This window comes from Pogona vitticeps, chromosome 6, assembly GCF_051106095.1.
Source record: "Pogona vitticeps strain Pit_001003342236 chromosome 6, PviZW2.1, whole genome shotgun sequence".
NCBI lineage: Eukaryota > Metazoa > Chordata > Lepidosauria > Squamata > Agamidae > Pogona > Pogona vitticeps.
In genome coordinates, this window is record NC_135788.1 from 21819842 (window position 1) to 21832085 (window position 12244).

Consider the following 12244-nt stretch of genomic DNA (forward strand, 5'->3'; position numbering starts at 1 on the left):
TCTGAGTTAATCAGTACCACTTCATTGGCAGCTCATGTTAGTTTGCATTTAATGTATCAAGTCAACCAGCTAACGGGATGCGGAATGCTTTGAGAAGTTAATAATTCTGTTTTTAGGCAACCGTTGAAACAGGTTGTTGTGGACATACACTGAAAGCAAAAGTCTGTTGTTAAACACAAATACACACACGACAAAGCCTCTATCCTATGTATCTCTTTATATATAGACTGATATAATTTTTTGAAACATCAGTTTGTTTATAGTGCAGTTGTATATACCTCAACTCAGAAATAAGTTTTGCTGCGCTCAATTGTTGTTCAGTTTCATGGCAGTTGCATCTAGGTAATAAAGAATGCCTCATTGACAAAAAAAAAATTCTCAGCAAAAAATTTCCATTTTTTAAAGTGAGAAAACTGCACAAGTAGCAGAATCTGAGATGAGGAAAATATTAAAAGAATACAAAGGTTTAAGATTTACATAAACTCTTAATGGTTAATTGTTAAAAATGTATATGTTCTTATTATCAAATACTAATATGTAGTATAGTATCAGTATACAGTCAATAGTACAAGTACGTGAGAATGCCGGTATATGAAAACCTGGACTAAGTGAGCTAATTTATGGCCACTGAAGGTAGCCATTTTAGAATACAGGAGAATGTGGAGCAGCTGGAGGTTGAAGAGGCATAAATAGCAGGTATTTTATAGTTGACCAACAGGGACAGAAGTTCAGTCTTATGTCAGGTGAGGCCAGCCCAGAAAACACCCGGGCAAATTTGCTATTTGGGGATATTACTCTATAACAGAAAAGGCCTTCCCAAACTCTGGAGGCCAGGCTGGCCCCACCTTTGCTGTCCTTCCACAAGCAGATGAAGATTTTTCTCTTCAAGCAGGCTTTGCTTTCAATGACTGGTTGACCAAGTTTTTTTTTTTTTTTTTTTTTAAAGGGAGCATTTTATTCTGGGCTTCTCTTGTGTTTTTAACATTGCTGTTATTATGAGTTCTAGTATGATATTTGCTCACTACCTTTTTAGTGTTTTAGTAATTTATTATTTAGCTTTTAACTTTATTTCTTTTAATACTGCAGGCCACCTTGGATCTTTTTGGAGAAAGACAGCATATAAATATTTTAAAATAAATAATAACTAACTCTCAGAATCACAAAAGCTTCATGTCAGGTGAAGGTCTACTGGCTAGAGGATCCTGTGACCTGTATTCCCCAATCATTTTCTTGACTATGGAGCAGCAAAGTTTACCTAGTTAGTCATGAAGCTCAAACAGACTTATCACTTCCCAATGTCTTAGAATAATTCCTTGGATTTCTATAAAAGCTCTTGTGGGCCCAGGTACCTTTGTGACTCCAGCACTGATCATTCATGACTAGAGATGGGCACAAACTGTTTATTGTGCCATTTATCCCAACCCTGCATCCTCCAGCGGGTGCCCACTTGGAGGCAATGGCCCAATTTCCCTGCCCTGCCTCCTCTGGGTGCCACATCTGTGTGGGGACCCGCCAGAGGAGAAGGGGCTGGGAAGTGCTGAACACCTGTTTGGCCAATGAACAAACCGGCCCATCTCTATTCATGACTTAAAAGGGCATATAACCAAAAACACTAGGTGGAAAGGTAAAGGTCCACATGGTTTTAGGAAAGAGAATTACATAGTTGTAAATGTTCCTTTTGGGTGTTGTCACATGCTGTATCCTTGCAATGTGCTACTGATCCCTGTGGTCAGTGGTAAACTCCAGCAGATGGGAGGGCAAATTATCTAAGAATGTAACTGTATAGAGTAGTCCTGTGCATATCTACGGAGAAGAAAATCCCACTGATTTCAGCTCTTGGATTGATGTGTATGGAACTATTGCTTTTAACGTGTTGAGTGTGGCCTTCTCCTAACTCAGGAGGAGACTATGGCCTGGCTCTCTGAATGTATGACATAATGAATTCATAAGAACGTGAAACATACAGATTATACTAGTTAATTTTGGGACATACTCGTTGATTTTGAGACAGTGCAGATAAACGAAACGACATGACAATATTACTTCTCTCTCTCTCTCTCTTTCTCTCTCTCTCTCTCTCTCAAAGTTGCAAATGTACACCAGAAACATATGGCCCTCACTGTGCATCAAAATTTGATGATTGCCAGGCAGGATCTTCTGCTCTTTGTGAACATGGGCTCTGTATTGATGGAAACAGAGAGCAACTTGGCGAGGTAAGCAAGACTGTCATGGTTTGGACAGGAGAGCAGACATGTGAAATGGAGGACAGGGCTCCTGTATCTTTTATAATCCTGTTGACATGGTAAGCCTGCAGAAATGGCCATTGCAACAAGATACGAGCGTCCCGGCAGACTCATGCTTCCAGTGTGATTCTACTGGGACAACAAAAGGCATGTGCCATGTTTTTCACTGCCTTGGTTTCTTGTGCTTGTGGCAGAAAGAGTAGTGGTGGCACCTGATCTGGTGGTAGTGGTAATGGGCAGCCTCTGGTGTATCGCAATACTGCCGTTCCATTCCTAATATGCACATATCTGAGAGCAAGTCATCTTGAACTCAATAGGACATACTTCTGAGTGCCACTAGACTCTTGTTGCTTTTTGCTGTGGCAAACTAACATTGCTACCTCATTGGTTTTTAGATTAATTGATTTTTGTAGCACCATTTGCCAAAGCAAAAAGTATTCAGACTTACCTGAGGGTTGTAAAGCAGGGTGCACTTATTGCCCTTAATCATATTTAGGCTGCTTTCATGATTACTGGCAATTTTCTAACTTATTTAGAGTAAATTACAGGCTTCCTTTAGCTAATGTGGCAACACTATCTCCTGCTGCTAGCAAACATTAAATCTTCATTACTTAACCAGTGGTGGGCATGGGAAACCACCCACACAGTAATTGGCATGGCACCCTTTAAAGGCCATTCACTATGTGATATCAAATCTGGTTTGAAAATATCAGCGGTATAAAAGCTTTATGAGAAATAGCTTATTTGGTGGTATTCCCAGCCAATTTCCTGATTACCTTGTTTTTAACCGGTCAGCCCAAGTACTCCTGTATCTGTGATGCTGGCTGGATGTCACCACCAGGAAGTGTTGCCTGTACGGCTGATATTGATGAGTGTAGTCTCCCGAATCCTCCCTGCTCACTGAATCCCCCTGTCCGGTGCTTTAACACGCCAGGTTCTTACACGTGTGGCCTTTGTCCAGCAGGTAAGTAGTATTTCAGAAATGTCCATTTGTGCAACCTCAGGAAATCCATCCCTGTGGGGTCATTATTTATTTTTGTTGGTTTCTATTGCATTTTCTATGTGCATGGCACTTTATTCCCACCCGCCATGTTTCCCACTAACTGCCTTCTGGTTTTTCATTTCTTATTCACCTTTCCTTTGCCACAGGTTGGGAAGGAAATGGCTACAGTTGTCAGGATATTAATGAATGTGAAGTGAATAATGGTGGTTGTTCAACTGCCCCAATGGTTCAGTGTGTCAACACAATGGGGTCCTTCTACTGTGGTCACTGTCCACCAGGTAAGGTGCTCCAAACTGTGGGCTAAACAGCCTGTGTAGTCAACTTCTTACTCTGATACCACTGAGCAGTGGTCAGTTGGGAAGAAAGGATGTTGTGTTTTGATGGTTGTTGTAGGTTTTTTGGGGTTCTTTGGCCGTGTTCCCAAAAAACCCACAACAGCCATCAGATCCCGACTGTGAAAGCTTTCGAGAATACATTGATACTGTGTTTTGTTTGTTGCTTTTTACATGCTTGTATTGTTTCTGGGTCAGTTTATCTGAGTTTGTTTGTTTGTTTGTTTGTTTGTTTCTCTGTTTGTTTCTTTGTTTCTTTGTTTCTTTGTTTCTTTGTTTCTTTCTTTCTTTCTTTCTTTCTTTCTTTCTTTCTTGATTGATTGATTGATTGATTGATTGATTGATTGATTGATTGATTGATTGATTGATTGATTTGATTTGATTTGATTTGATTTGTATCCCGCCCATCTGGTCTATGCGACCACTCTGAGCGGCTTCCAATATAATACAAACAATTAATAAAAACACATAGTTACGTAAATCTACAAATGACAATGTGGAAACCAAGAAAATAGAGTAAAAATAAATTAAAGAGAAATGAGAAGAGAGAATCAAGTATTGATGCTTAGGAATGACAGTGTACTTCTGCTTCCATTAGCTTCCACACAGAGTCTGGGAAAGTTATCTTTGTGGGTGGAGGGCACAGCTGTCCTTGCTAGTGGTTATGCGTACTGATGATTTTGGGAAAGGTGGTCCAGAAAACTAACTCTACCATGCTCTGTTTCTGTTGCATCTTGGCTTGTCATGTGAGAGGAATCTGGGAAAGTCACAGAGCAAAAAATTGCAACCGTTGATACTATGAAGGTCATAAGACTTGGTTCTGATCACCAAACTTCATGCTCACTTACATATTAGATTAATATAGACAGTTCATGCTGATGTTGGAGTAATCCAAGCCAGACTTCTTAGAATTAAAATAAACTGCAAAAGAATTTGCCTCTAGCAAATGGTTTCTCTCATTACTGTCACCCACCATCTGTTTCAGCCATATGGTAGTACTAGTGGGTGCCTGAGACTCATTTCACAGTCATAAGACATCAATGCTTGATAACATAAGTGTTCTCTTTCAACCAGGCTATGAAGGAGATGGGAGAGTGTGCAACCAAGTTGATATTTGCTCAGTAAACAACGGAGGATGCCATCCACTTGCTTCATGTAGCAGCACCTCAGGTAAAACCATTTCTTAGATATATATACAGTGGTGCCTCGCAAGACGGGCGCTCCATTTAACGACGAATCTGCATTACGATGAGGTTTTTGCAATTGCAAAAGCGAGTATGTTCATAGTAATTAAGAATGTGTTTTACAACAGAAGTGAGGTGATTTTTGGCCAAAGAACAAAAGTAAGGGCTGGCTATCTTGTCACCTGAGGCCAAGGACAAGATGAGATGAGAGTTTTGTATCATTCCCTGTACAGAAGTTGCCCAGACTGGCAACTGAATCTCACTTCAACATCAGCAATGGGCCAGTCCTTTCCACTTTCTCTGTGAGCAGGAGGAAAGCCTGTTTGGAGACATTTCATTAGTTGGTGCTCCCTCCCTAGCTTGGCACATGACTCTTTCTTTCATAATTACAACGGGATGGCATCATGGGCTGTTTATGATCAGAGCAGGAGAAGATTTCCCCAAAGTTTAATGTACACAAGGTTTGCTGTAAGGACAGCATCCCCCTCCTGAAAGCAGCTGGGTAGCTGAGGAGGCACAGAACTGGTGGCATGGTGCACAGATTTATCTTCAAACTCCTTGCTGCCAACTCCCAACAGCAACCATTCTTATAAGATGAATGGCTGAGTCTCCATAATGGTAGAACCTGCTCTGGCAGCAGACTAAATTAGACAGTCAAAGCACACACCTCTGTTCTCCAAAAGCTTGCTACTGCTCCTTACTCCCAGGACTTTCCATGTGAAGTAGTCACTACATTCTGACTAATGATAAGGCCACACTGCAGATCTGATTCCCAAGTGACTTTCTTTTCAGTATGAGGTGGTAATGGTTAGACTTTTAAATGAGGAATTGGGAATGGGGAGATCCCGATTCAAATCCTCACTTAGCCACCAAACTCATGGAGAGAGTACTCTTGACCTATTTGCTGTCTCTGTGTCTAATATCCCCCCCCCCGGATATGAGGATCCAATGTGGCACAGGAGTAAGACAATTTATGCCACTTTGATATCCTTGGAAGGTGCACAAACAGCATCTACCATCTAAGGCAGTTTTCTCCATCTGCCTTATGGTAGGACCAGTACTACTCAAACCATGAACACAAAATTGTGATGAAATTCATCACTTTGATTACTTTTGCACCTCTTTTGCAGGCCCTATACCAACATGTGTCTGCCCAGCCGGGTATACTGGGAATGGCTATGGCTCAATCGGATGTGTTGCCTTAAGCAATATCTGCCAAACACAGAACCCTTGTATCAATGGAATGTGCCTTGTAAGTGTTTGATTCTCTGTTTGTTTGTTTTTAATCTAGATATTTGTTTGGCTTTTATTGAAATATTCAAATTGGACAGGGTCCAGATGCCTTCCAAGACCATATAAATTTACATATAAATTTAAAATAGAATATTCACAAATTTCTACATTAGCAGTGAAGTTCTGTGCATGTTTATTCAGAAGTAAAACCTATTGTATTCTAGGGATTTACTTCCAAGTAAGAGTGCATGGGGTTGCAGGTGCCTAATTTTTCATGCAAGAACTGATGGCTGGATCACAAATAGTTAGTAGGACTTAAAATAGAAAAAGGGATGCAGATGTTGATGCAGTGCAATTCTCATCATCCCTGACAATTGACAGTTGAGAATTGGAGACAATCCATATTTCCCCACCTTTGGCTTATGGGATCCTAAATCATGATTAAATTCAACCTTAGCTTTTCATGCTAAACATCCTTCAGAGAGGCCAATGAGAAATACAAAGAACAAAGAGTATGTGAGACTTGGTGCGGTGCTTATGAACAGAATCCATTCTTAAAGCCTAAGACAATTAAAAGAATTGTAGTATTTTTACTCAAAAGTGCAATCACTCTGTTATTCTGTGTGAACAGCCATGAACTAAACTGGATGTACCTTTGGCATTTTCCAGACTAGCATAAGGTTAGTTTGCAGTGGGCTTCCACCAGCCAAATGTAAACTGAATGTAGCCCACAGCAATCTGTGCAGAAAACAAGCTTGCAGAGTCTTCACAAGGAATGTTGCTTCATGAGGTACAGAAGACAGTGGAGTCCCCTCCCCCCACCCTCAAATCAAAATGCATAGTATCCAACACAAAACAAGGCATTTTTGCAGCTAAGGCTAGAAATCCCATACTACCTCTTCTCCTCCTCAGTAATAAAACTCAAAAAATAAAAAAATAAAAAATGCTTCCTGAATCAGCTGCTCCGTTCCACCTAGTGACAGGGTCAGTCATGACAACTCTACCTAGCAGACACCACTGGCTGGTTTATGTTAGTAACTGGCTTATGTGCGCTGGTTTCCTTTTTGTTTGGATGGGTGTCTGCAGGCTACAGTTGCCGGCTACCACTGTGTGTGCAATTCTGGCTGGACTGGTGTCAACTGTTCAGACAACATTGATGAGTGTGCCAGCAATCCTTGTCAGCATGGAGGAACCTGCACTGATGGGGAGAACAGCTACTCTTGTGAGTGTACAGACACTTGGACCGGACCTCAGTGTGAGACACCCCAACAAGGTAAATGAACAACAAATGGTTAAAGCATCTAGAGATTCCCTACAGGTGATTCTACCAGCAGGAGAATCACCTGTAGGGAAGGAGCAAGCTGTGCTAATCTGTTTCCTCATTCCCTGCACTGCTTCTACTATCACTGGTGGCCAGAAGCTAGTGCTGTTATCAGTTCTGTAGGGATAAAGCAACATGTTGGGGGTGGGTGGGCAGGGTAGAATTCCAGCTGGTTTTGTAAAGCGCCCAAAACATTTTCTTGAGGCAAAGACGCAGTCCCCTCTCTGCTTCACCTACAGACGTTGACCAGCATAGCAGCTGAATCATACTATAACAATAGTGGTAGTCAAGGTTCTCTACCCACATCTGTGGACAACAGGATAATAGAGGGGTGCAGTGATGTGGTGTGTGATGTTCTGTGTTCACTGATCCTCCCCTGCTCTTCAGTCTTTGCTGCCACCTCACTCGTCCTAATGAGCGGGCCGCCCCTTTTGCAGACACTCACTTGATCTTTCATCCTTAGCAAATTGAAACATGTTTCAAGATGGAGCTGCTTTTGGACTCTGGCTTTCTGTTTGCTTCCTTCACTCTCTGTTTCATGTCTAGAATATTGGGGGAAGAGAGAGATTGCTTTTTTAAAAATTCTTTTTGTGTAGCTTTTCTGTGCTCTAGTCAGGACCCTGTCCCATTCAGCAAAAGATGCAAGAAGAGCTGGAATAGTTATCTCTCCTCAGAAACCACTTGACAAAAATATCTGCTTCCTTAAATTCTTCAAGTTTGCTTCAGTCAATCAAATTACATACATTGTGTTCACAACCATCAGAATACTGTTGGTCTTAATGTATTTATGCTTCCCCCACACTTGCAGCTTGTGGAGGGATGCTTTCAGGCCTCTCAGGCTCTTTCCACTATCCTACCAACCCAGGCATTGAACTGCATAGCCAAGAGGTCACCTGTAACTGGATTATCCGGACTAGTTATAACAAGGTAAGAACTGAAAGGAAGTAACAACGAAAATGAAATTAAAATCTTATGGAAAGTTTAAACAGGCAACCTACAGGGAAGACAGTGAGAGGTATGGATGGAATCACTGAATGGTCATTCACAAAAAGTTACATAGTCCACAAATTGGGGATGTTCATTAAAAATGAGATTAATGCCAACACTGATTTTCCAGCATCCCCCAAATCTGGAAATTTTGCCATAGATTTAGGTCTGCACGTTTTTTGTGTGTATGTACTTAGGATGCACAGATTTGGAGTGTTTGAATATAGCCTTAGTATCCTGCATATAGGGAAGAAAGGATGAATATTCCAAGATGAATATTCTAACAACCAGACAATACTGCAAATACAGTGGCTGAAATCCTGTTGCAGAGGTCTGCATGCCCAGTTGGAATGATGCCATCATTAGTGGCAAATCACTGATGACTAAAGGCTTCCTTTTGTGATTTTGGGGTGCACGGGACTCCTGCACCATACAATAAACTTTTGCATGCCCTGAAATTGTCACCTAAAGTTTTTAACCAGCAGTGACTTGCCACGGCTGATGACATGATTGCCACTGCACACATGGAGCTGTGCATGAGGATTACAGCCATTATTCCTCAAGACTTTTCAACATTCAGTTATCACACCCTTCTTAAGAATACTGATGTGAAATAATAAGAAGTCCCCAATAGCTATCAGTTTATGGAAATGATTAGGAGTGCCTGGAGTCAGGGGCTCTGCTCAGCTTTTACATTTAAGGATTTCACTTTATCTTTCCCCCCTTCCCTTGACCTTCAGCATTAGCTAATGCTTCTGCCTCTTCTGAAGTTTCCCAGGCAATTATAGAGCATCTGCACATTTTCCGGCAAACATATGACTGTGTAGACAGGTGTGTTATCTAATCTGCCCAGGGGTACTATATAAACAATATCTAATCATTCTTCAGTGAGGAGTCTTATCCTGCAGAGATGAAATCCAAGCAAATTAAATGGGTCTCTGTTCTTTCCCCTCAGATCCTGCGTATCACTTTTCCATTCCTCCAGCTGGAGGAAACTGTCAGCTGCAGGTCTGATTTTCTCCAGATTCATGATGGAGAGTCACCGACAGCGATCATGCTGGGAAAATACTGTGGCTCTTCTCAACCCGAAGTGCTTTTCAGCAGTCACAACTCTCTGTATTTCCTTTTCCATTCTGACCGCATAACCAATGGAAAAGGGTTTACAGTTCATTGGGAATCTCAAGAACCTGGTAAGAATACTTATATGAAAAGCCAGCAACACTATTAGATAGAATGAGAAGATGCCCTCAGATTCCATTTTGTCCCACCTTATCATCAGCAAAGAGACTTGGGCCAGCCCTGACTCTAAGGATTTTCTCCTTTAAACACTGACTTGATTTCTGGCTCCATTTCAAAGCATCAAGAGCAGAAATACATACATTTGGACTAGTAAATAAAGCAGAGTTAAATATAATTATGCCATATTAGAGAGGCTTCACATATTACACATTTCCTCCTCAAAAAATGTTTCCATGCAAGAAACAGTATGGAACATATTTGGTGTTTGTCATATGAGACAACACTGCATTTTAACCTATGGATATATATCAGATATTCATGTAGTAATTAGGGACAGAAAAGGAATTTCCAATAACCAATTTAGGTAAGTCATTGTCTGTGAAATCTTTAATGAAAGTTATATTTCATTTTTTCATTGTGAGAGAGAAACAGCAAGTGACAGCTCAAATGGGAATTGCTGATAATGAGAAATATTAGAGGGAGAAATTATGTTGTGTCCTTGGGACCATGATGGGATTTGAATGCCTCTGTCTTTGCAGTGCCCCAGTTCCTATTCAATCCTGCCTAAAGCCTAAGCATCATTCCATCTGTCTCCTCCCCTTACCTGTTGCCCAGAGACAAGTAAGGCTGTATGTCTCCATGAGGCCTGAAATGTCAAAAGTCAGCAGCTGAAGAGTTGAGGACCCCTGAAGTGTGCAATTTCCTTTGTGATCTCAACACTCACAAAGAAATTTTGGTGCTCTGGGAAATTTAAGTTCCCCAGTTAATGGGCTGTTCAAATGAATAGTTCATAGGAAGTGGGCTGTGGAGAAATAATTAGTAAAATAGCGTTTCCTTTTTCTCTTCTTAGAATGTGGTGGAGAACTGAATAATGCTTATGGCTCAATTAATTCACCGGGGTACCCTGGCAACTACCCGCCCAACAGGGATTGTTACTGGAAGCTCTCAACCAATCCTGGCCTCCTCATCACCTTTGCCTTTGGTACACTGAGCCTTGAACACCATGATAATTGCAGCAAGGACTACCTGGAGGTAAAATCTATTTGAAAGTAAAGTAGTGATCTTGCAGGGTCCAGGTTTGCGTAACACACACAGTGTTATATCTTGGATGTGTTTGTGGCTGTTTTAGCCTGTTACAGCAGACAAAGACTCTTGTGATACCTTAAAGATTGTCCAAGTTTTATTTAGCATAACTTTTTGTAGATTGTAGCTCACTAGTTCAGAGGCGAAGAGCAGCATCTTTGCACATTATCAGGTGCAAAAAGATGATCTTTCCATTCCACAAACTGAAGGTGCCGATACTACCTCCCCCTCCCCCTCCCCTTCCTCATCTTAGAACCGCAGAGTTGGAAGGGACCCTATGGATCATCAAGTCCAACTCCTTTCAAAGAAGCAGTGGGGAACTAAACTCCCAACCTCTGGCTCTGCAGCCAGGTACCTAAACCACTGAGCTATTTATCTCGTCCCATGCATGTGGTCCCAAGAGAGCAAAATAAACTACAGTTGTGCCCCGCTTAACGATTATAATGATGAATCCACTTCACAACAATGTTTTTGTGATCGCAATTGCGATCGCAAAATGATGTTTTAATGGTTTTTTTCGCTTTGTGACGATTGTTTCCCTGCTTTGGGAACCAATTCTTCGCATTACGACGATCAAAACAGCTGATCGTCGGGTTTTCAAAATGGCTGCCGGCTGCTCAAAATGGTTCCCTGCTGTGTTTTTGGATGGATTCCTCGCTTTACAGGCAGCGAAAAGGGCCGCCCCTATGGAGGATCTTTGCTGGACGGTGAGTTATTCAGCCCATTGGAATGCATTGAACGGGTTTCAATGCGTTTCAATGGGCTTTTTTATTTCGCTTCATGATGTTTTCGCTCTACAGCGATTTCGCTAGAACGAATTGTCAAGCAAGGCACCACTGTATGTATATAGCATTACAAATACTGGATCTATTTGCAGGAATCCTGCCACCTACTGCATCTGCTTACATAGCCACACTTTTTGCGCATGCAGGAGAGGGCCTGCATATGTCTCATTCTTTCTGGGTCAGCAGAAAAAAAACTAAAGAAATTAAAAAGAGATAAAACAATATACCTTACCAAACAAATGCTGTAGCAAATACCAGTTAGAATTGTACTGATGATTTAAATTTGTGCAAAAGGAAATTGCATAAAGAGCAACAGGAAATTTGCTGCTCATTAACAAAGTGCTGGTTGCTGGGCATACACCATGATCAGGCACGCGTCCAGGGACACAACTAGCACTTTGTTAATGAGTTGCAATTTTCCGCCACAGTTTACATGATTTCCCTCATGTCAGTAAAATAGCTAGTAGGATTTTGGCCAGAAAATGAGCCTGTAAGACCAAAAACAAACCAACACAACAACACAACAACAACCCACAACAGCAAATATCTCTTGTTTTCATTATGTCATTTCCCACACAAGCCTTCCTTGTTCATCTAGTCATGAATCAATTTGGTAAGAAAAGCTTTAGGAAGTTGCTAATTCTGTTCCTTCTCTCCCTCCCATGCCTTTCTGCAGATGATATTTTCTGGCAATTACTCATGCAAGTAATTCTCTTCCTTGGATGATGTCTATGGGAATTCACATGTCAATAGGTTCTATGCTGAGCTTGCCCATGTTCTCTAGGAGATTCCAGCCATTGCGGTGCAAAACTATAATTTCTGAAATTTAAGTTA

The 12244-nt window shown here is 41.3% G+C and overlaps 1 protein-coding gene across 2 annotated transcripts in view; it reads left to right on the forward strand.

The window, feature by feature from the left end:
* The window catches only part of CUBN (cubilin), a 153057-nt gene that overhangs the window by 21443 nt on the left and 119370 nt on the right, over positions 1-12244 (forward strand). For both annotated transcript variants that reach the window (XR_013537787.1, XM_020806644.3), the window contains exons 7-15: positions 2087-2213; positions 3039-3207; positions 3393-3524; positions 4653-4748; positions 5893-6014; positions 7082-7268; positions 8125-8243; positions 9259-9493; positions 10393-10574. Coding sequence is in view for 1 of the 2 variants with exons in the window: in XM_020806644.3 (XP_020662303.3) it covers positions 2087-2213; positions 3039-3207; positions 3393-3524; positions 4653-4748; positions 5893-6014; positions 7082-7268; positions 8125-8243; positions 9259-9493; positions 10393-10574 (1369 nt within the window). In the remaining variant the exon portion in view is untranslated. The remainder of the gene's footprint in view (positions 1-2086; positions 2214-3038; positions 3208-3392; positions 3525-4652; positions 4749-5892; positions 6015-7081; positions 7269-8124; positions 8244-9258; positions 9494-10392; positions 10575-12244) is intronic.